Source organism: Phaethon aethereus (assembly GCF_964289735.1).
Source record: "Phaethon aethereus genome assembly, chromosome: 12".
NCBI classification, from domain to species: domain Eukaryota; kingdom Metazoa; phylum Chordata; class Aves; order Phaethontiformes; family Phaethontidae; genus Phaethon; species Phaethon aethereus.
In genome coordinates, this window is record NC_138588.1 from 13,524,185 (window position 1) to 13,548,601 (window position 24,417).

General features: G+C 39.7%; 1 protein-coding gene across 2 annotated transcripts; it reads right to left on the reverse strand.

Moving 5' to 3' along the window:
• Positions 1-521: 521 nt before the first annotated feature.
• On the reverse strand, positions 522-23,073 carry LOC309408909 (tropomodulin-2; the record flags this gene model as incomplete). 2 transcript variants are annotated; one of them, XM_082004908.1, is made up of 9 exons in its annotated part: positions 522-921; positions 2,937-3,081; positions 3,389-3,532; positions 3,806-3,913; positions 4,539-4,669; positions 7,338-7,424; positions 9,536-9,658; positions 21,029-21,185; positions 22,948-23,073. In XM_082004908.1, 9 exons carry the CDS (start codon positions 23,071-23,073, stop codon positions 887-889), a joined length of 1,056 nt encoding a protein of 351 aa, XP_081861034.1. In that variant the 3' UTR covers positions 522-886. The 2 variants fall into 2 exon arrangements, with proteins under 2 accessions (XP_081861034.1, XP_081861035.1); XM_082004909.1 differs by lacking the exon at positions 3,806-3,913.
• Between the last annotated feature and the right edge of the window lie 1,344 nt (positions 23,074-24,417).

Consider the following 24,417-nt stretch of genomic DNA (forward strand, 5'->3'; position numbering starts at 1 on the left):
AAATACCAGAACTAAAAAAAGTCAAACACATGGCTCAAAGCAAAACAAATATTGCTCAGAATACTTTAGATTAAGATTAATAGCTGTAAACTGTGCCTTCTAGTAGCAAATAAAAACCTGTTGGCCTAGGGGGAAAAAAACCCACAACCAAATATTGAAAGCCTATAGGATTGGCAGCACTAATATTACTTTACAGTGTGGTGTAAGAATAACAAGTATCAGTGTAACATTGTGAAATGATCCACTTAACTTAAGCTTATGTAAACAAGTAGACTTTGACAATGTTTATACATCTATGTGTGAGCCTGCACTTGGACCTGGACAGGTGGAGACCTGAGAAGGTAGAAGGGGGCTGTTCCAATGCGGTTCCAGCTGCCCAGATCCAGCTGCAGGAGAGAGGCTCAGGGGTGTGATCCTGCAAACTTGTACTGGCATTACTAGTTCTACTCCTGGGAGCATCCCATTGCAGGATTCGGTTTGGCAGGACTATACATATATAAGTAAAGATTATTCACAAACATAAGGCATTGCAGGACTTGGCCCTAAAATTTCAAAAACTGTCTAAAACAAGGGTCAGTGTCAGTATGTTATGTATGCTCAGTAACACAGTTAAGGTTCTGCATATTGGCTTCAGATACTGCAAAACTTTTTTCATTAAAATCAAACCAACTATGGATCTTTCTCATAAAAATTAAATTAACTGTGAAAGTATAAAATGAACAGACTGCATTTTCTGTTAATGCAGAGGTTAAAAGGTTAAAAGGAGACGTTAACAGAAATTAGCAACTCCCATTGCAATGGTTTTCCAGTGCCTTCCCTCTGACCAGTGAACACTGAGATTGCAGTTGGCATCCTCCAATCTTGCCTTGCATCCTCTATGGCGTGGCTACTGCCGCTCTCCTTCCACCCGCTTTTTACGAACTAGGCCAATAAAACAAGAAAAGAGCAGTCAGTATTGCTTTCCTGAGAACCCAAGGACTTTTCTCACTGACACACTCCCTTCTCAGTAACAGCAGGATTATGTCCATAAATGCCATAATTAACAGATCTTAATGATAAGCAAAAGAATTGTATGTAAACTGTACTTTTCTATATCACAGACTGTAGAATTTCACCAAATGTTCCTATCAATACATTTTCTATAAAATCAGATTCTGAGCTGAAGGTTTTAGGTGATGGAGGATTCACCATTTCCAGTGCATCCTCCCAGTGGCTCAATTTAGATTTTTGTTACAGTTTTATTGTTCTTTCCAAAGCCACGATGTTCCAACTAAGCTGATGCTGGTCTGCTCTAGACTGCATGGCAGTGCTCTGGATTATTTAAGCATTAGGCATCAAAAATTAATAACTTTTCTAATTGCACAAGTGTTTACTATTGGTAAGCACCAATCATATCGTCTTAGAAAATAATAATAAATGTGACAGAAACAGTATTCCAAAGTACTGATATCAGTGACTACTGTCAAAAAGGAAAACATTTTGGGCCTTTCAGTATCTGTTTAATCTTCACATGCTCTAATCACATCAGCTGTCAGATAGTACATTAATTAATTCTGGATTCTCACTAGAAACAAAATAGGTTGGAGTTGCCATTTAGCAAAGCAGAGAGTGACAGGCTTTGTGTTAAGGGCAGGATTATTTTGACAGGCAGTCCCATGTGAATTTTTACAGCACTTAGGATGCATTACAGATGGTATAGAGCAGGTCTAGCTGGGCAGCATTTGCTACTCCATACCATAATAAAAATGTATTGAGTCTTCTCTGACTTTGCCAGATAAGATTAGTGAGGTTCTCCTGTTTGTGTGATACAAAATTTGGTGTTGTATTGTCATGTCCTGTTTCTGATATTGAACTGCTGAAGTACAGAACAAAAGCAGTAAAACTGGATGAATAAATGCTTTTCACTACAGAAAGTTATTAACAACAATATATTACTACAAACATCCTGTTACTTTATTATCAGGAGGCTTATTTCATAGTGCTTTCTTGGCAAACAGACTGCATTATTCCAAAGCCCACAGTGTAGCATCAGTCATTTGTGTCTGCTTTCAGTATTTTGTTGCTTCATTTATTTTATTTTATTGAATTCTTTAGGTATCATGCCCTACTAAATCTTGAACAAAACCATATAATACAAAACCAGGAAAATTAAGATTAGGTACAGGGTATATGTCTAATGGCAATTTGTTAAATAGTGGGGGAAAAAAACTCCTTCTCTCTTTGTTGGTGAATGTTTTAAACACCATTCCAGGACACTAATAGTTTCAGGAACAATAGTATATCATGGGAATACTTAAGTACTGCTAAAAATTAAAACTGGAAAAAAAAAAGTATCCGTTGAAAGAAGTATGTTCTAGTTCAACTTTTATCTTTGTTCTCACAGAGAGAAACCTGAGCTGAAGCCAGAAAAGGCATCATGGTTTGACACCCCACTTTGTTATTAATCATTTCTACTCTGGAGTTGTTTTTCTATTATTCTTACTGTAAACTACTCCTGCCTAGTCATCTCCTCCCTGTTCTGTGTGTTGAGCACACAGGGTAGAGCATGTCACACTCAGGTAAAACCTGCAAAGCTGTACAAAGGCTTTGCCTGTACTTGGTCACGCAAGCAGGAAAGGCTTTTTTTGTTCCCTTCATTGGACAGGCTTGGTCTGTCATGGGCAGGGCAAAGAAGTGAGGAATTCCGTGTTCACGGAACAAACAGGATGGGTTTGGATCTCTACCTACTGGCCAGAACAGCTGACAGGGCAGCTGGAAATCCATGGTGCTCCATGGAAAAGGCTGAAGTAACTCCCCTTCCCAGAACACCCCTCACACATAGCAGATTGAATGTTGTAGAGTTAAAATTCAATCTTATGTACAGACAGGAAGAGTTGTGTCTAGGAAGGTCAGGGCTTGGCTTACATAAATGATGAGTAGATTTAGTAGCATCTTACCCAGATCGTTGTTTTTAGTGATAGCTGCTGCTACCCTGGTTCTTGGACCTTGCTTTGTGAACTGGTACCCGAACTTGAGAATCTTGGAGTTCTCCTCCAGCATCTTGGCAATCTCCATCTCTACAGCTGTCCCCAGCTGCTGCCTCTGTTGGTGATGTGGTGAAACATTGCCAAAAGGAAAGAAAATATTTGGTTTTCATATAAGAGAGAAAAAAGTGGTTATTTCAGTCCTGTGCTGCAAACTACACAGGGAATCCTGTCCGTAGAGATTTTGCTCTGGGTTTTATATTTGGCTTTGACCAGCTTTATTTAGAAGTTTTCCACTGTTTTGTTGTATGGTCATGGGACATGAGCTGCAGAATGACTGAGCCACAGAGGCTGCCTTGACTTTGCCAGAGCCCTCTAGGAAAACCCTCTGGGAATCCATATAGAAGGGAAACCTCTTTCTTTACCTGGTTATCAATTTTAATCTCTGTCAGGGATTCGTTCTCTTTCAGTGCATCAATCAGTGCCAAAATACCCGTCCCAGTGATGAAGTTGGATTCCACATTCAGACTCTTCAGTGTTTTGTTCACTTTCAACATATCTGCAAATGCCTGAGGAGTCAGAAAGAAGGAATATGAAATCATGTCTCGAGAGTGTCAGGAATAACAGAGAATCTACAAAACATAAAACATGGCTTCATACCTACAAAGAATAAAACACAAATAGGCTTAGAAGAACATAGAGGTAGATCAGAATAGATTACACTTCTACTTTGCATAGTCACAGGGAAATTCTGCAAGGGAAAATGAAGAATGCATTCTAAAGCAGACAAAGACCTACTTAAAAATTGTTGTGACTTCTTTCTAAACAGTGTTTAAACTTACAATAGCTACAGGGTCATTGCTTCGAGTAGCTGCAAGGCTGAATGTCTTCACATGTGTGTTGCTTTCCAAAGCTTTTGCAAATTCTTTCAGTGTTGGAATAGGAATATTCTGCATTAAGAAGACAAATCCAGTAATTAGGAAAACTAGTCATATCCCTAGATGCCGATTTTAATTCTCATCAAACTGACTGATTAATAGCTACAGTCTATGGAAATTAAACATCCCTGATGCTTTTAAGAGTATCTTGGAATGGACAAAGCATCCTCTGCTTATAGTGGCCTTCAGAGACCTGGGGAGGCCTGCGCTAGGATGTGATGTTAGCACTGCCTTTAATTGGGTCAGGCCAATGCCAGCACATGACCGATCTCTGAGCTAGTTTCCTATTTTGCTGCTGGTTGCTCAATCTCCGCATGCCAGCTCCTCCTCTGTCAGCATATGTGGGCTAACTGAATTTGGCTGGTGATGATTATATAGTGCCCATGAGATCCTGCTTTACAATCTGCCAAAGAAAGGCAGCCAGAGGGAGTCACCCCTTGGGCTTTTAATTGGCATCTAATTCAATATCAGGCATTGATGACCTTGGAGCCTCTACAACAGTTCCCTCCACACCCCTTTCTTGTGTGTCCTGCTTTTCCTGAACAGCAGACACAAAATTTGAAGATAAAAGGCAAAGGCTTTGGAAATAGTTGAATAAACTCTCCTATGAAGACATAAATGAAACCACAGCATCTACCTTTATGTTGTTGAGATTAATTTCTGTGAGACTAGGGTCATTTGCCTTTATCTTTTGTAAACTTGCTTCCACATTGGTTGGATTAGGTGGCTCCTCAAAGATAGGCTTGACCTTTTCACCTTTCACCACATCTGCAACACAAGATCTCATGAAATGTTGATGTGAGGAACAGGCATCATCAGTAACAGTCTGGCTTTTCAAATCCCATTTAAGTTTGTACTGTAGCATTCAAAAAAGGGTTTAGATGAACCACAACACTTGGAAATAGGAGAACTGGCCCCATTATCCTTCCCACTGCACCTTCTGTGCACTCAGAAGCATGTCACTGGATGCTACAGGCACAGCGGCTGGGCAGTATCCTCCCAGGCAAATTCCTCCTTTCTGTACAGAAGTCCCAATACAATTAATTTGAGCTAAAGCAGATTTAAAGACTGTTGTATAGGATGCAACATACTGTAAGGGCTGCTTTTGTCTAACACCTGTAAAAGAAGGTGTGCTCAGAGCTTGCCCATTATGTTACTGGGAATATTTATAGATGTTGTGAACATAAAGGAACATGATCAGGAAGTCCCTCTGTTTCCTTCTCTAGGCTGATACTATCAGCCTTACTATAAATTCAATTAGCTCTTGTAAAATTGCAACATCTGCACTTTCTAAATAATAAAGCTATCAAAGCATGAAAAGCAAGTCCATCTGCTAGCACCAAGATTTATGAAGTCTTTGAGTATTCATGCTCCAAAGAGATGCAGTTTTTAATGTCAGTTATGAGCTATAATTATTCTTAGAGATGCATTAAAAAAATCGTAGCTTAGAACACAATTAGTATTTCTAATTCCCATGCATATAGTTGTGGAGATTAATCTATAAGTCCTGACCACCCAAGCCACCAGAGGCAAGAAAGGAATATGTTACTGACCACAACTATGTTTAAACCCTTTTATTTTATGTTGCAGACAGTGAGTTATTTTAAAGACTTGGGCTCAAGTCTCAATGTACTATGCATTTCTGTTCAGTGCGATGGGTAAAGTTCATGTCATACCATGGGCCAAAAGAAAAATATTTTTTAAAACTCATACTCTTAGTAGAGCTGAAGTCATACACAAATGTTGATCTGTTTTCTATTCTGCTCCCTTTTACCCTGAACTTTTTTTTACTTATTCCCTGAGAGACCTCACATATGCCTGAATAACAGTCCAGCCTTCCTAGAGAGTAAGAAATTGAAAACTACTGGTAAAATGCATATTAGAGAATTCACCCTATCTTGAAGGCAAGGATGGAAAGTAAAGAAAAAACAGCAAAGCATTTTTTGCAGTTGTGGCAACACCCTGCCAAGCTGGCAGCTAGGGAGAGACTTGCACCCTGTCCTCAGGTTAAACATCACAGTGTACTCTGCCTAGAGTTAGCAGTATTTTTCACTTTCTGCTTCTCGTTGCTTCCATGAGTTTTATCTTTTTTCTTTAATAATGGTGCTGTTTTGCCACACTGATGGGCAGCTTTTGAGATGTCACCCTCTTTCACTGAAGCAATTCATCTGGTTAAGGAAAGGTAATCCTTTCGGACCAAAGAATAAAGTGACGGGACAGTGATTTTTCTGGTTCTTAAGTCTGCAATTGGAGCATAGTTTAGCTGACTCACATAGCTCACATTTTGACTCAGTACAACAAAAATAATCTGAAATCTATGTGGATTAGTAATGCATGCAGTTGCCTGTTATGAGATAGATGGCAGCTTTCACAGGGCCCCACTTGGGGAGGCTTGCAGGGCAGTCTTAATCCTGAGAAAAATGAAGTGACACAATGTCCTGTCTACTTTCTCACCTCCCCTTTAGTAAAGAAGGATGGAAATGAAAGTTCGTGGTAAAGATAGCTGAGGTTCTCAGGCCTTACAAGAAAACACTTTTTGAGTACTGCTTCCCGAGAAAAGGGCATTCTGTAATTTTGTCTTAAAAAGCAAAGTTTAGCCCACTTGATATCCCAGAGCTTGGAGGTGATGAGCTCTGGACTGAGGCTTGGCAGTTCTGAAGAAAAACTTGGAATTCAGACATACCCATTTCTCCCCTCATCCAGTCTCCTGTTGGTGGCTGAGCTAAGATCTGATTCACCAAGGATCTGTTTGTTTAGTGCAAACATTTCTGGATTTGTTTTTAGTAACTACAGCTGCTTCTGACGGGGGATTTCCTGAAAGATTACACTTCCCATGTATCTAGGGAGCCATGTAACAGCCAGCGTTTAAAAATGCTACCACAGGGCTAACATGGAGGTGGTAGATCAGAGAGAGCAGCTGGGGCAGGAGCACATCCACGTGGTCTTTGCCTCTCTGTGAATGCAGCTTGATGTGACTCTGCCAGGGATTCTGCCACATTCGAGCCCCGTGGTTCCAAGTTGTTCTTCAGTTGCGTAAATGTAGGTACTTGAGGCAAGATGGCCTGACCTGGGATGTGGCCACCTCTTAGCTACAGCTCACTATGTTTTCTGTCCACTGCCTAAACTGAAGAGGAATAAACATGTGTATGTCTTGGCTTCTTAAATACTCCCATCCTTTCAACCACCTCTGCAGAGCCAGATACTGCTCTCTAGGAAAACAGAGCTCCTTAGGAATGATTTATTTGCATAGTACTATTGTTATACATAATGAATATTAAGATTATATTTACTTTAAAGAGCTCCCCCTCATGATTAATTAGTTCAGTCAAGGCAAGGCCCAGTTACATTACACTACATTAGACCAATACACCCAACCTATAGGTGTACAAGTCCCTAAAGATGACATATAGCTCACAACAGAAATCTGCTTGCTTACTTCTCACGGTTCCTTTTCCATCTTTACTGCGGGCTCCTCCTTCATCAAATTTTGGGTTGTTGACCATGTTGTGCACTCCAAGAACAGCTAAAATACCAGCAACAGGATACAATGTTAATAGCAAGAACAAAGAGTGCAGAAAAATGTGCTACAAATTCTGGTTTAGTTCCCCAAACAAAAAACCCTTTATAAAATATTAACTCTGAGTCATGCTTGCTTGTAGGGAGAGTCTTTAGGGGCCTAAATACTGGAAATACAGACATTTTTAATGTAAGTTTTTGAACAACTGAATCAATGTAGTACGCATATCACAGAAATGCCAGCTGGAAGGAACCACTGCAGGTCATGTCTTGTCCAGCCTCCCTCTCAAGTGGGAGTGTTGCCATCTTTAACCAGGTCAGCCATGGCTTTGTCTAGTTGCATCCTGAAAATATCCAGGGATGGAAATCCCACAATCTCTTTGTGTGACTTGTTTCAGTGCTACACTCCTAATAATTTTTTCCATAATATACAACCTGAACCTTGTTTTGCTCTTTGTTGTACTGTTTGGCATATCCAAGAAGAATTCGACTTTGCATGTGGTTAGCTTAGTAAATTGGTATTCACACTGGCGTTTCTTAAAGAAGCACATGGATGCTAATGTGCTTGGAAAAAAAAATATTCCAGGACTTCAAAATAAATAGTGAGGACATAAACTATTATGAGAGAAATGATAAGAGGAACCAAAACTCCATAAAAGAAGCTGCAAAGTTATGTTTTGTACAAATGAGCTTCCATAGTGTCAGAGAATAAATTGTGCTGTGTTTGCTGATACTTCTCCCATAAATTATCTAATTGGACTTTATTTTACAGGATCATGCATTAATTAAAAGTTATTAACTTGATGTAGATTTTTACTTTTTCCATAATAAAAAAAAAATAAATACTCTGTTGCTTTAGTTACTGTTACAGATGATTTTCTGGCTGGATACTGACAAGAGCCGAGCAAAAGTTGGAACTTCATTCCATGAACTTCAGACTTCCTGAGAAGTGCCACCTGCATTATAATCCTATGATATACTACATTTCAGTCAGTGCCAAGACTAATGTATCCAGAAATGAGTTGTGTAGCCAAGAATTACAGAAGATAATGGCAAGAATAACCCTTCAATAGGATGATATAGTAGCTACAAGAGTTTTGAGTTTAACGTTGATCTAACCTAGACTCAGATTAATCTAACATGCTGAAATATTTCATTTAGATTTTCCTAATGAAAACAAAAAAATTGTCAATAGAGTTGCAATTCTCCCACCAAAATTTTTGTATAACTAGGGCCCAAAAAAGTAGACCATGGCCCTCAGAGAACCCAGGTTCTCTGGGTTCCACTCTGAACAGGGTGGATGAGGCAGGTGTCAGTGGTTCTACGGGAAGGTCTCAATACTAGTTTGAGCAGGGTTTTAGGATGACCCATTGACTTTAATCTCACCAGCTCTGGCTGGTTTGCTTCTTCCCAAATTAGGGATTCAGATGATGATCTTTTACTAGCATAAACATATGACATACCCATGATACAAACTGCTTGAAAGTCACAAGTGGCTCAAGAACTACAGATTGGCCTTTGTTATACTGTAGGTTCAAATGTTATTTATGCAAGTGGATACACTTCAAAATTATTTCCTTTGTGCACACTTTAGAACATAAGGTTATACTCTGGATTAAACGAAAATAATTAAAAGTTGTGAAGATACCCAGGTCTAATCATCTGGCAACCACTTTTCTGATTCAAGGGGTTAGATTCCAAATTTTCTCATGGATGTGGGATCTTCATCCATTGAATCCTCTAACAAGTTCTTCATGGCATTTGGGATGTGAGAGCTGAGAGGAGGTAGCAATAGTATGCTACAAACAATGCAGATGTAGTAAGATCAATGGTCTCCACTACAATGCAACTACCATCTACCCTTCCTTCCCCTATATCATGTTAGCTGGTTCATCTTCTCCCCTTGAGTGCCACATCAAACATAAGTAGATGAGAGAAGTCTAAAATGCAGCATTAAGTCATGCTTGGAGTCCTCGTGGGCAATGTGTGGCCCACAGGTTGCCACCTGTTGTATAGAGAAACAGGTACTTGAGAGATGATCATGAGATGCTCCTGGTGGCAAGCCTAGGCAGAGAAGAACTGGACGTGTAGGGGGATCATACCTATGTGTTATCTAACCTGCCAGGTCGTAGAGCTCAGTATCTGAAGCGCTGGCCAGGGCTTCTTCTAGTTCTGGATCCAGGGTGACCTTCTCTTCTGTACGGGTTTCTATGGGCTTTTCTTTAGGAATAAATACTTTTCCTAAGAGCAGAAAAAAGCCAGAGTTAGTAATGAATTATTGGAACAACTCCTTTGCCTCCTGGCAGTGGGGGGAATAGGTCTGTGACAGTGGAACTGCTTGGAAATATTATCAAGTGCATGTTTTCCTCTTTCTTAATTGATGCTATCCTCCGCATAAGAGTCTAAAAATAGGTGTGGATTTCTGCTCTGTGTTGGTGACTGTTAATGTGGAAGCAAATTTCCTAAAATAAATCCTCAGGAGCAGTCACAGCTGGGATTTTTCTGAAGTTCCTGTGGCCTTAAATAGGCAGAATCAAGTCTACACGAAAAGCTTGCAGAAATTTCATCCCTGTATTTAAATGAGGCACTAGAAGTAGTTAAAACCATCCTACTGCAAGAGCTTTTCAGTTTACCAAATTCCATACAAGAGCCTGAATGCTCAGCAAACCTGTTCTTTTCCAGTAACTGAGTTTAATTCCCAGCCTCTCCATGAGTATTTCCCCTCTGTCTCCTGATGATCATTCACAGAAATAGCCTTATCCTGATCATCTGCACAGGCCTGAAGAGACTGAACTGAGCCTCATGTTTCCCAAGAAAGACTCTTTGTATACTGCTGTTACATTGGGGTTAGCAGGTGTGTGTTTCCATGCAATTTTCCCCCAAGACTGAGATCATCAGCCCTTCTGCTGAAATGAGAAAGCTGTAGGATAAATCCAGAAACAACACAAAAAGTCAGACTACTCCTTTAGCCTGCTATTATAGTTCACCTCAGCAGTGTGATGATGTAACTGCACATGCTTGGAGCAAGGCCCTTTAAATCAGAGCCAGGGCTGCGCTTCATGTGGCTTTTCTCCCACTCAACGCTTTCCTCTACCAAACCCATACAGTCAGTAACACGTTAGATGATGCCACATGCAACAGATGGTGTCATTGCTACAATAATTCTGTGAATTCCCGTGTTCTACTGTCCGCTGCAGAGTGGCTCCCCTCACCTTGTCCCTAACAACTACTTCTCAAGCAGGCTTTAGTTAATCCCATTGTAATGAACCTGTGATGACCTTTGGATGCAGGTGGTTTTGGCCTTTGTTATACTGTAGGTTCAAATGTTATTTATTGAATGGTCTTTTTGTGCAGCTTTGCACAGTCCAGATGTAATGCACGAAGCATATCATGTGGCTTTCTCAAATGTGTCTAAATTAGTTTAATTTTAACTCTATTAGTGATATTATTTTATTACCATTAATAAATACAGTTCTGATATTTAGTGTAGAATTACAGATGCTTTCCCTCTGGTTTTTCAACACTGACACCCTTTTTGGTGTCAATTTTATGGCTCAATTTTTCCCCATTATGGTCCAACATATCATTTTCATGTAGATAATACCCAATTCATTCGTCTCTTTCATATAAGTTTGTCTACAGCAATTTCTGTACTGTCAGCTTCCATGACTGAGATCACTGAATAAGCTCAGAAAAAAATTTTAGTGGAAATTTCTGAAACTCTGGCAAGGTTTACTGACGCAGGATTCAAATTATTTACCATAGAGATATCTGTACCAAGGCTAAATAATTTCTGAGTACAAAACTGGACAGAAGGTTATGTAGAAAGACAAAGTAGTATCATATTATGATTCATTTTTCCTGTGATATTTTACGTAAGTGATTTTTTGAGAGGAGGCCTCTAGAAACCTTTGTGGGCCAAAGGTAAGAATTATTTTCACTTCCACCATGCACTGGGTGATATGAATCAGACAGCTCTCCCAGCAATATCAAACAAAAGTCAAGTGGAAATCTGGGGTGAGAAATGCTCTGTGAAGATAGATTAGTCATCCTCTCCAGATTTCATAACAGCACAGGTGCTAAGATTTCAGACTCTCTCTGTACTACCACCTAATCTGAAGGTGGCCATCTGTTAGATGGCAGCTTCTAGACAGCACTGACCAAGACTTAACTTGATGCCAGCTTGACTGGTAAGGATAACACATAAGGAAAAAAATTCATGACTATGTTGGAAGCTAGAAGACCGAAGTTAATCAGAATATCTGAGTAAACAATCAATAGTGACGTCCACTGTCCATAAAATATTTTCCTTTCAGATCACTGGTGATTCCACATGAGTTTCTAGTCATCAGTAGGTCATCTGAGATCTTGAGGGAATCCTACTTACCTTTATCTGACTGATAATGCTATCCACTAAGAGAGTCCACAGAGCCATAGCTCGCATGAAACATCTCCATCAGGCAATAAGTGATTCTTCACAGACCCAGACCCCAGCAAGTTAACAAATACGGATGGAAGTCTATACTTTCACACATGGCATTGTAAGGGGACGCAGGACCTCGGGTCTTGTGTAAACCGAAGTGGTATGTATTACAGTTGGTCCTTCTATGTAGAGTTTGGATGTGGATTGGCCAAGTATCTTGTGTAGCAAGAAATCCAGGGGAAATGGAAACCAGTACAGGCTTATACTTTTTTCCATGCAGTTCACATATATAGGAATACCATTTTTAAGCATTTGTTTCAGGCATATGTAATTCTTGGATGGCAGCCCAAATCTTTTTAAATGTGTATATGACTCCCAATGACAGTTTCATTTAAAGCATTCTTGGCAAATGTTTCAGAAAAAAAACTCTATTACTGGTTATATGAAATATTTGAAGGGGCAAGGTCATGTCAAAGATGGTAATATATATCTTTAATATATGTGGGTCTTGCTTGTGTCCAGTGGCGTTTTAAAAATATTCTTTTTTCTGTTATCTAGATAAGAACATTATTTTGCATTATCCCACTGTGAAGAGGTGCTATGGCACAGCAGATAGAGGTTAGGAGAGCTTATGCATTTATAGCACGTTTTTAGGAATTCATTACCTGTCCACCAACAGCAAAACTGTGCATCTGTGTTTATAGATGGCTGTCAACCAGTTTTCCTTCATTATTTTAAGGTCAGAGTTTAAAGATCCAGGAGGTCCCTCCTAGTCCCACATCTGTACATTGTAAATTCATTATACAGTGCCATCATGGAATTCACTGACAAAATAAAATATGGATTGTGGCTTGCTTGTTTCAATGGTCCAGCTTAAATTTAAAATTTATTCTTTGGAAGAAGAGTGACATTTTATTATTTAAAGTGAGATTTGTAAAGAAGGCTGCTGCTCTTGGTGCTCTTTATATTTACACTGTATTTTAGAAGGTACTTTATTATAACATTCCACATGGTATAATTAATGTTGGCTGTTACATTTTTACTCCAGAATATACTAATGTTCTGTGATAAGTCTTAATACTAATAGCTTATCTTTCTACCAATGAAAAACACAGTGACAAAAGTTATGTTTATACGTGTCATGCTTGAGCTACATCAGTGTTAACACCACTAAGATAATGTTTACATTATTGTAAATAATTTATGTACAAAAATACATTTATGTACAAAAATAATATATTCTTGTGTTTAACTACAAAACAAAATTAAATTCTGGTGAAAAAAGAATAGTAAGCATTAAAATATAATTTTATTTTTACACATCCATAGAAACCTGAAATATCTGGAATCCAAAGTGCTTTTTTTAAACATCAAATTTTAAGCATAAATCAATGCAATTCTTCCCTTCTTTATGTCAAATTGAGGTAAGTGCCTGTGGTGACCTGGATGATGACTGAGGCAGCTTATTATAACCCAGGGACTTTCTAACTGTAAGCGCAGCGCGTAGAGATTTGTCCTGGCTCAATCTAACAGCAGACCTATTCCTTTTCACTCCCTGCAAAACTTCTATTCAAATTGAAATACGATATGGTTCATGTTCTACTCGAAAGAGGCTCGAGGAAAAAATCCATTGAAAATCAGAGATAAGGACTCAGTAAAAAAGAACTACAGAGAGACAAAGAAACGCAGAATGAGATGAAAGGAAAATAAATTCTATGAAAAAGAGAAATACGCTGGGTACAGTCATAAAACCATAGATGTAATTTTGCCACTAGGTTTCAGCAAGCTCTGATTTCCCGCATTATGGAAATGCCACCATTAAAGCAATGTCAAAGTAAAGCAAGGAAATGAGACATATCCCTACCTCCATCTCTTTGTACAGTAATAGTTAACTACATAACCACATATGCACATCTATAGGAAAATGTATTCACTGAACAGGGAACTGCTTCATGTGTATTTTCCTGAAGTAAGTTTATTTGTTTATTGTTATATAAGGGGCAGGGGGAGGAATTCGAATAGCATAGTTGGTAGGATTTTACTAGTGTGTCCAATCTAAAAAACATTTTGAGGATTTCATCTTCATTTATAGTTTAGTGTATGTCCTTTTATTTAAAATCAGTTTTATTAAGGATAATTTCTTAATTTTATAATACAAATGCATTTTCTGCCATGATTGTAAAGCAATAATGTACTGCAGTTCAGATTATTGTACTTCCAAGAAAATACTGGCTACAGTTAGTACTTCTTACTTTTCAATGAATCACTGACTACAGTGAGTGCCTGTTTATTCTCAATTACAGTATGCTACACCGACCTTAGAAGTGAAATTCAATTACCCTGGAAATCCGCCTTGCACAAATCACAGGCACTTGATTCACTTTTTCCATTTTGCACTACATTTTCTTTTGAAGCTTCCTTAAACTCCTCTATGGGGATCTATGAAAATGGAGCTAAACTAGTTCTTACCAGGAATAAAAGTTGTATTAGGAAGAAGAAAGCAGGCCAAGTTCAAGTAAGTGTGAAGCTGAAGGCTAGTAGTAATTAAAATGCAGTATCATAACTGCTGCTGTACTGTTACTTTTGGATTAGTGTGCACATTTTATTCCTTAAAAATTATGATAATGGCATAGGAAGGTGCCAAAGTTAAGCTTTCCAAAGTTATTAAATCTATTATGCATCTACACAAAGAGCAAAGTTAAACTGCAGCAGCATCTCTGATCAGCGTGCTGTGATTCTGCCACCTTAGTGATACCCTTTAAAGAATTTTTCTGAAAAGTATACTTTCTCAAATAAAAAAAAATAAAAGCCAACCTATAATCTTTAAAACAGAAGGAAGCCCAGAATTTCATCAGACCCTCACATGGCTTATCACAATGGTCAGGATCCCTGTAGCCATCCTCTGGATTACCACCTGGATTAACCTGGTCACCAACAGTAGCAGGAAGCTCTTATGTCTGATGTGGCATGGCAGCAGAGGAGGAAGAGAGTTGAGCTGTGCCGCTGGGCTTCAGGTTCTCAGGGACACCAAAGAACCTGGAAACTTAGGCAAAGCTAGATGCCACACTAGTTATGTTCCTCTCTGGTTTCTTTTCTCCCATCCCTGCATGTCCTTCTCCTCTGTTCCTCTCCTCATTGCCTCCCATGCCTTCTGCATCCCCTGTGTCTCCTTGTCCTGTTCACCTTTGAAGCTTGACCCTTCCCACCACCTCCTTTCCTTCCACCCTCTCTTCCTTACCACTGCTCTCTTCTACAGCTCCTTTCCCCAGGACTGCCACATCTAGTCCTTCATCCTGAACATATTTGTACAGGTCCTCGAAAACCAATCTCTCCACCTCTCTGCACTAGCTTCTCTGCCGGCTGTTTACTCTTTTTTTGTTCTCTTTTACGGTGCCCTTGCAAAGTGAGGGTAGCACCGTCAGAGCAGGAGAGTCTCTGTGCCCTTGGTTCTGGTGTGACAGTGGCCTCTCAGATGAGCAATTTCAAAGAGCATCCCACGCAGCCCATGCACCCTCCAGCCGGCCACGCCAGGTCTCTCTGGGTGCTGCTGTGCTGTGACATGTGCTGTCTGCACATGCAGGCAGAAGCTCTGTGGACATGACTAATACTCAACTGCAGGGGGAATATTTGGAGAACACTATAACCAACTGAATGTACAAGAAAGTACAATACTTTGAAGATCTCAGATTCAAGTGTATTTCCCTGGGGATTGCAAAGGGCATTTCAAGTCCCCTCTTCAAAGCATGGAGGCACTGCAGCTCATAAAAAAACAGCTGGAAAAATTTACTTTAGATGGTTAACAAAATGTGTTTTCTCCTAATCTTGTTCTTGGAAACAGCTGAGTCCTTTTTGCTGACACTTTCCAAAAATTCAGCCCAAGGCAGACTCTCAGCATGGGAAATTTCAGTGTGAACTGTGTGAGTTTGGCAAAGTCATGAGCAACTAAAACAGGGTCTTACAAAAGCAAGCAGTGAAAGGCACTGGCTAGAGGCATTACTGTCAGCAGCTGCAGCACTTTCAATGCTTTGAGACAAACATTGGTTCTAAATTTAAGGCTTGAAGAACAGGAAGAAGGTGGCAAAAATTTAAAAAAAACATTACAGCATTGGGGGTGAAAAGACTGCCTTTGTCAATCCAAGATAGATACCATGTCTCTAAACTAAACCCTAACTTTTTTATATAGAGTCTGTTAGAGAAACTGGAATTGGAACTCATTAGCATCTACTCTAATACTTTGACCTTCTGAAAATGACTGTCGTTATTACTAGAGCTGCATATTGATACCCTGTGCGGCACAGCACAACACGCAAGACAGATGGTCTCTGCCACAGCAACTGAAAACGGGTTTGGCCAAAAGTTCTCTGGTTTAATCATCCTTATTTTCTTCCTTTCCTCTTTTATCAGTTGGCTAAAAATGATAGCTTTAATCACATACAGGCGTGCTGCCCTTCCCTTTCTAGCCACAAATAATAATAGCCCAATCCACTGGAGTTTTTCCATTACTTTGATGAGAACTGGATTGGATCCAAAATGAAATGGTTTGGCAAGGAGCAGAAGACCTTGTAAAAAACAGGGATAGTGGTGAAGGGTCGAAACAGCAATCCGTATAGCAATTAAAAATGGCATGGCCAACTCTTCGTATCTAATGATATTTCACAATAACAGAACTTTTTTCAATGACATTTCACTAGTATCATGTTTTTAAGAGAACCACTGCAACAGAGCAGAAACAGAAATGTTGTTAATAGCTTTTGTTTTTGTTACAGTAGTGCTCAGATCTTAACTGAGATCAGATGTACATACCACGTTCAGTAAGAGAAAACATGCAGCACTGACATTGCTCTTTAATATTTTGTGCCTGCACTGTCCCTTCCTTTCTCCCCTTTTTCCTTCTATTCCTGGACCCTTCATGAACTTGAAAATGATACAGAAAAGGCTTCACAGTGATCTAAGTGTGATAACTGGCTGTTCCAGCCATATGTGTTAAATGCAGTGGGTCAGTCTAAGTAACTTCTGTAGCTCATCAGGTTCTACATAAGGACTTCTAGAATATCTATCCCAAGTAGGAACTAATCCAAAAATACATAAAATAAACACTTACAAACTGCCAATCACTATGGCTACAATTATCAGTCCTAACTCCCTATACCTCCATTGCTCATTAATAAGGAGCCGCTGTTTGTGGGAATGGCTGATTAACAGCTGTGTTGCACAACAGTTCCTGAAAGCCACCAGATCATTTGCAGACCACAACGGGAGCAAACACTCGCCATGCGGACATTCAAACCAAGTACCCACCCCGACTTGTGTTAGGGAGAATGTGGGGTAAAGCGGTCTGAAAAAACTGCTTGATGGTCAGTTTGGGTGTGCGCCTGTCAGGCTGCAGCCGCTCTGGCCCTGGTTCAGTGCAAAACTTGGGTTTTCGTTGAAATTTGAGAGCTATCCCATACAGGCTTAAAACCTTCTTTTTGTACAGCAATTAACATCGTGTGTTAACAAGCTGAAATACGGCAGAGGGCCAAAACCCTAATGCATGCCATACGTTTGATTGTTTTTGCCAAACGTTTCCAGCCTCTCAAAACCACAACTACAATCAAAGACAAGGCAATTCCCTGCACAACCAGTCCCCGACCTTGAGCTCATATTTAACACTTCCTGTGTTTTAACCACTCTGAATATCCCTGTCAGCTCTGGAATTTGTTTTGGCTTGTTTTGTAGCACAATCAAAACCTGATGGTTGTGTTCAGCATATGGAGACCAATGTAGGCAACTGAATTTTGTCCTTCAGCAGCTGTTTGGTATTGCTTTTCCATCAAGAACTCTCCAATAAAATATTAACACAAAAAAAGAGAGGTAAAGACACTAGATAAACAATAGTGATGTATCACACACTATTCTGGAAGGAGGATATTTTAAATGCCACCTTCTTTTCAGCTCATCACTGAATTTTCAAGACAGTATCAGCTTTGCATAATAACCATAAGAACTGGTAGAAATGTCACTTAACATTTGGTAGAAGCACCCCACTTCCTAAATTTGAAAAAAATAAATACTTTCCCAAGTGGCAGAAAAATATCAAAGTACAAAACAGTGACAAAAGCTTAACCAACACTTGATGTATTCTAATCCTACTGACACACAAATGGTCCCAGGTGGTAAATAGTGCCAAATGGTACACTGACATCAACACCTCCCATTTCTAATTATACACAACTGGATGCATTTTGGAGCTGCCCCAGAACTTAATTTTTAACTAGCAGAATTAGTGTAAAATTAATTAGGGACTATTTACAGTATGGCTACATTATAGTGCTGCTTTAATGTAAAGAAATAATTTAACAGGCTTCTATATAATATAATGTAATCATGTAAATATTTACCGATCTGTAATTACACCTTAGAGACCGTCAACATGCAGAAGGTGAGGAATAAGCTCTTCCTCAAGAGATATTGTTCTTTAGTTTCTTTTGAGGATACATTTTAGAAATGTAAATTATTTATCCTGAGCTAATTACTGAGCTTGGAAGAATACTAATTATTCTCTAATTAAAGTGACTTTAAATCTAGCATGTATCTTGGAAACGTCTTTGCCGGATTGCTTTATTTCCTTGCACAGAAAATATCTTAGTACAAATGAAAATCATGTCACTAATATTTTAATACAGACATTCTGTTATTGTCTCTTCAATCGAGCTTGTCAAAACCAGTAACGCTGCAGTTAAAAGCATGGATTCTAAGATCCAGAGCTAGCCACACATGGCCTTTATATGACATTCATCATGTTTCGCCAAATTCACCTAACTGGCAGAATTATCATACGATTCATAGGAAGATTTCAGTACATTTAGCAGATGGAGAGCTCAATCATATGTTTTATAAGGCTCAGATTCGGCATGAAGTCTTTGCAGTGCGGAGCAAGGAGGAAGGAGAACAAGAAAAGGAGGCAGCGAAGCCCAGTGTTTTAAGTCTGGTGGTCTTTCCATAGGACCCCTCCTGCCAAGCAAGCTGGGGGCAGCAGAAGCGAAACTCAAGTACCAATACGGGATCAAGCTCAAAATAAACAGCCAAAGAACTCAGAGCCAGTTCCCTTAAAGCAGCACAAAAATGACACTGTGCTGTTCATCCAGTTCTCAACTGCCAAGGTATTGGACCTAATCAGGTGTACACATCTCAGGTTAATTCAGCGATTTCTAATATTAACAAAGGAACAAGGGTATTTTCATGGCATTTGGCCTTTCAATTCAAAGAAAATTTAGTAGAATTCCTTGCGTTTAGATTGGAATTGTAAAATGACTGCACAAATCACAGAATATGTGGTGGTTTTCATTTGACTTAATCTGCTAAAGCCAATACTGAGGATTTTGTCAGGAGAAATTAAGGGAATAATACCCTTGGACTAAAATGCTGTCATAACCTTGTAATTGTGATAATTCTTAAAATTATAATTTTGCAGTAAATGATCACAATGAATGAAAAAACAAAATAAGAATAGCTTTAAATGCTAGCACGGCTGAATTCACTCTGTGATGAGGGTAAAGTGACGTGTGGTTATTTGTGTTTGTAAAGCAGTGGTATTTCCACATCAGAGACACCAGGAATCACTAAGTAACACTAATAAGCACTTTAAGGGCATCTGGAAGCAAACGTAGGAATAATACTGCTTTAGCCTCATCAAAAGAAAACTGAAATAGAATAAACAGGCCGGTGCCTACAATAACACTGTCAGGGACAATACAGGGCTCAGTTTTGTACAGATCGAGTGCCAGTCCTATGGGTATATGCAATTCCACGCACCACTGGTTTTTTGTGTACTTGTGTTTCAGGCATGTTTGGAGATCTGAGTCATGACTACAGTGCAAAATGCAAAGTCTTAGCTCTAAGTCAGTAAATATCAGTAAGGTGAGACCTGACTGAAGATGTTAGTATAAATATGCAGACACCTGCAAGCAGTAACTTGTACTGCACTAATACAAGTGGTATATGCGAGACTGGAAAAGGGTAAAAATTGGTAATAAATTCACACTACAGTAAACCGTTTTCCTTTCCGTACAGGTGAGCTTGATCACTCCTGCTACTGGCAGGATCACCCTGTGAATAGCAGTAAGTGCAAGTTATGATGGAGGAAAATGTAGGTTAGAGAATATGCTGCATGATAAAATCACACATCAGGTCTAGCTGAAAAATTCTTCATTTGTCTAAAACCATTGTTTCAAAGACTAAGAACACAATGTAATGACAGTAACAACTCTTGGCCTGCAAATAACATTTTATATCTTTGACAATGATACATAAAGTAAAAAAATGTTGCCTTTGACTTTCTTGAAATATCTGCTTTCCCTTAAGCAGGTCCCATTGAAATAATGGCAAATTCATTAGATGGCCAGGAATGGACCCAGATGTAGCAAGTTCCTTCTTGAATGAAGGGGTGGCCTGAGGCAGACATTTTTATCCACTGTATATACATGAGGAAAAGGAAATAATTGTGCTAAAGCAACACCGTTTGCTTAAAAATACAACTGTTCCTGCCCTAAGGTTATCCTACTGATGTTTGAATGATTAGAATTAGGTTTTCCTGTTTTTCCCTTTTTTCGTGTAGCTGTAGGACAAGGGGAAGCAGAGAAACTGTCTGCATGAATAGCATTGCCAGATGTGCTAGTAAACAACTGGAAAAATACTTATTTTTTGTAAGTGTATTCCCCAAGCTGTTACTTACAGCAACTGTAGGCAATACTTACTTAGACAGGCATTTAATATGTGTCCTCCTGAACACCTCCCTCCGTACAGTGCCCTTGCATGGGCCTATCGCTTAACGTGGGAGCAGTCCCAGTGGGGTCAGCAAGGCCACTACTCTTGCCCATCCTTGACTGCAGATAGAGGCACTTGCTGATCTGGGAGCTGCCGATGGAGCCCTTTGCTGGACTGTGTTCCTGTGCTCCCATACCCACCAACAGGCCTGACAAAACCTGCCATTTTAACTCCAGAGTAGCAAGGCAGACCACTACACTGCAGATAAAACCACCACTTCATCTCCTGCTACGACAGCTCTAGATCTGAGTCCTGAGCTTCACCCTGCACAGTAACAGCCTCTACCTCTTTTGTCCCAGCCTATTCCACAACAAGGCCAGGCACGGTGGATGCCTGTGCTCAGGCAGTCCATTACTGAACACCGACACGGAGACGGATGGTACCTTTCTTTTCCCCTGTAAATGGTACAAAGTCTTCTCTGTCTTTGTGCTCAAGTGCTTGCTTCTCCAAGTACGAGAGCAGGCGTTCTCTGTTGAAAGGGCCCGTGGCAGGTTTAGTGGTCTGGTCCTTTTGCCGAAATCCCGCTGGAAGTAAGGCGTTCTGTCAAAGAGGGAAGGCACATAATGGAGATGCAGGCGTTTCATATACCATTCCAAATTTCATTTCAATAATGTTGTTTTTTTAGTGAAACCATTCTTTGCGTGTTACTTCACATAATGCTCTTCGGTGACAGCAATAACATGCATTACCTAAATGTAGCCATTAAAACCAGTATATCTTCCAGGCTTCTTGATTGTACCACCTATTAATATTTTTATTAACCATATTTACAATCACAGCACCAAAGAACTGAGCAAGATCAGAGCCCTTTGAGTTACGCATATTGTAACCACGGAGTTTTTAGTCCAGGTAAATAGGCCAGGATAAGTTTTCTATGCATTTTCTTCTCTTCATTTACTCTTTTTCCTCCCCATTTTACTCTCTCACTTCTTTATTTTTTCAAAAATTCCTTTCATTCTGAAGAAGATGTCTCTTGGACTTCAGAAATGAATGGCATGCGCAGAAAGTAATTGGTGAATTATGTGGACTTCAGCTATTTAGAGCATGCAGGAAGAAAGCAGATGAAGCTCCACTTTAAACATGTAGCTGTGTGACCATGCGATTGCATCTGCATCCCATAATGTAAGAAGATGCATAAGGCTCTCACATTTCAGTCCAGCAAATCCCAGAAAGGAATACAGGTACATGGACTTTCCAGTTCATGTGCAGTAAAGCCAACATGTTGAAGATGCCCCAGAGTACTGCAGAAACACTTCATCGTTGGCCAAAACACGCACGGTAAGTCTGATCCGTGGCAAATACCCAGTGAATCCTGAGCACATCCACTGAACTCAAGTCACTAGACATTTTATCTGTGCATGCACAAACGTGCCCAGAGTGCTACAAATTTACTGCACGTATGTAGCCTGACTACAAATGCACTGTGGCCTTTTTTTTTCCTTGAATGTTCTGTGTCTCCATTTGAGACGCCAGATACTTGAAAATACCAGAAAAATGCACTGTAGAAGTGGTAGTAGTGAGCGAAGTGGCAGCATGGAGGGAGAGAACAGTAAAGCCCACCCTTAATTTCCAGATATATTTGTGCTATAAATCTAGGAGCTTTAATTCATTGCATTTTTTCAAATTTGTTTTTTCTCCAGAGTGAATGAATTTTATCTGCCAGTTTACCTGCCAGTTTCAAACTCCTCCATCAGTTTAGAAGCTTTTGGGATAGGTACAGTCAGAATTCCCAACCAGCATGCTTGTGACTGTAACCTCGTCATTGTAGGACCAAGTGGTTCCTAGGACAGCGATCTTTAAATTCTTTGTGAGAGTGTCTTCAAATACCCAAATTATCCTCGCTCTCTAGAAACTGACAGTTGTGTAGCTCTTATTTTTCATAACATGCCTAAACATATTCTCTTCAGCTAAAATATGTGCTGAATGACATAGTCAACAGATTTCAGAAGTTCAAAAGATCTGATCTTCACAAGCACACGTTTGTTTGTTTGTTTACTGCTGTGCTCAGAAATAGCAGCCATAAAAAGCTTCTCATCGTGCTGCAGTGTACAAACATGATTAAAGATTTAGATTGCAGACAAGCTTGTGTCTAAATAGACAAAGGATAGAGAAAGGACACACTTGTACAAAAGCAAGTAGCACACCACAGCAGGAATAAACCCAAAATGTCCCTAGCTGAGCTGCTCATCCTTTAGGGTACACTGCCTCTACTGCAACAGAATACAAATATAAAATGCGGCAGTACATGGCATTTATAATAGGCAGCTTTTGAACTATGATCTCCCCAGTCCCCATTACTAACCTCAGGATCAAGGTCATCAAGAACGTGCTCTAGCTGTTTCAGTTCATCTTCTGAGAGTTTGCTGAGTATTTCATCTTCATTGATATTCTTATATTTCTCCAGCTCTTTTCGGAAGGGCAGAGACATGGCTTCTGCTGCACTGCTCGACCGACGCTGCTCTTCAAGATTTCAACCATCCAGGAGTACTGAGCTTCTTGCGGCTTCACTCACTGTTAACAATAAAGCATTATGAGTATCTCCATTTAGCTAATACAGTCCTAAAGAGCCCGCATGCTGAGAGTCACATTTACACTTTATTAATGAAAACAAAGCAGCAAGATGTCCTGGTTCAGTGGAGGGGGTGTGGGAAGCACTGGGGCTGCCTGTGCAGCAGTAGCCGAGGAATAGCAAGGAAGGGTACAGTACGCTTGGGAACCTCATGGGTGCAGTGGCAAAGAGAAGCTTTGAGGCATAGATGAGAAAAAACATTGGGAACTTATCCTTTTCCATAGAGGCAAATCTGTTTTATTTAATTTGCTTAGAAACAGCAGTATCTGCTTGTTCTTTTGGATAAAGGCAGAAGAAAGTGGCACAGTCACAGAAAACAGTTCAGTGCTGACAAACAAGAAACAAAATGTTATGCCTTGAGGTATTCTATCTTATCCCAGCTTTGCTGATGGCTGAAAGCTTACCCACATCATCTTGGCTGGCTTTTTGGTACGTTGTGGTTACCTCAGCAGCTTTAAAGTATGCTGGTTGGTAGTCTTATTTCAAAATTTTTGTCTACAAATGGTAGCACTTATCAAAATAATTCTTGCAGTGGGAACATGCTACTCATAGCTCAAAAGATCATCTGTAAATTAGCCTGCTGCATGGGACACCAGTAGGCATTCAAAACACGGTCATGAAAAAAATACGGTCTTAATATTTCACAAATTCTTTAGGTCATAAAATTTGAATGTGGTTCCTTGTTAGATGATCCCAACTGACCAGTAACAAGAAAGTGTTATTTGCATGGCCCCAGTAGTCATTGTCATCTAATTTGTCATACCACGAAGGACTCTCTGTCTTTACTCACTCTTTTTTTCCCTGTCCAGAACCAATTCTAGAGCCAGAATCTGCATGTAAATGGATGGAGTCAAAGAGAATTAATATATGATCAGAAATAGCATTAGCTGGGGACTTTAATTGTGCTCCAGACCCTCCCAAGTCTGCTCAGTTTCCCATCCCAGCACCAGAGCTCTCTGAATTACACAGCTAGCTGTGCAGCTTTACAGCTGAGTTTCTGCATTCACAAATTTCAAAGTTATGGTCGATACGGAAACCAACCAACTGGCACTTATATCTGGCTTATCTACCAACCAGAACTCTGATTTCCTTTGGCCAGGTCCTTAGTTGTCATAAGTTAACAAAATCCATGCGAGTTCTGTCATTCTTCATATGAGCTGGAAGCCTGATCTTTATTTTTATTTTATTCAAAATCCAAATGAA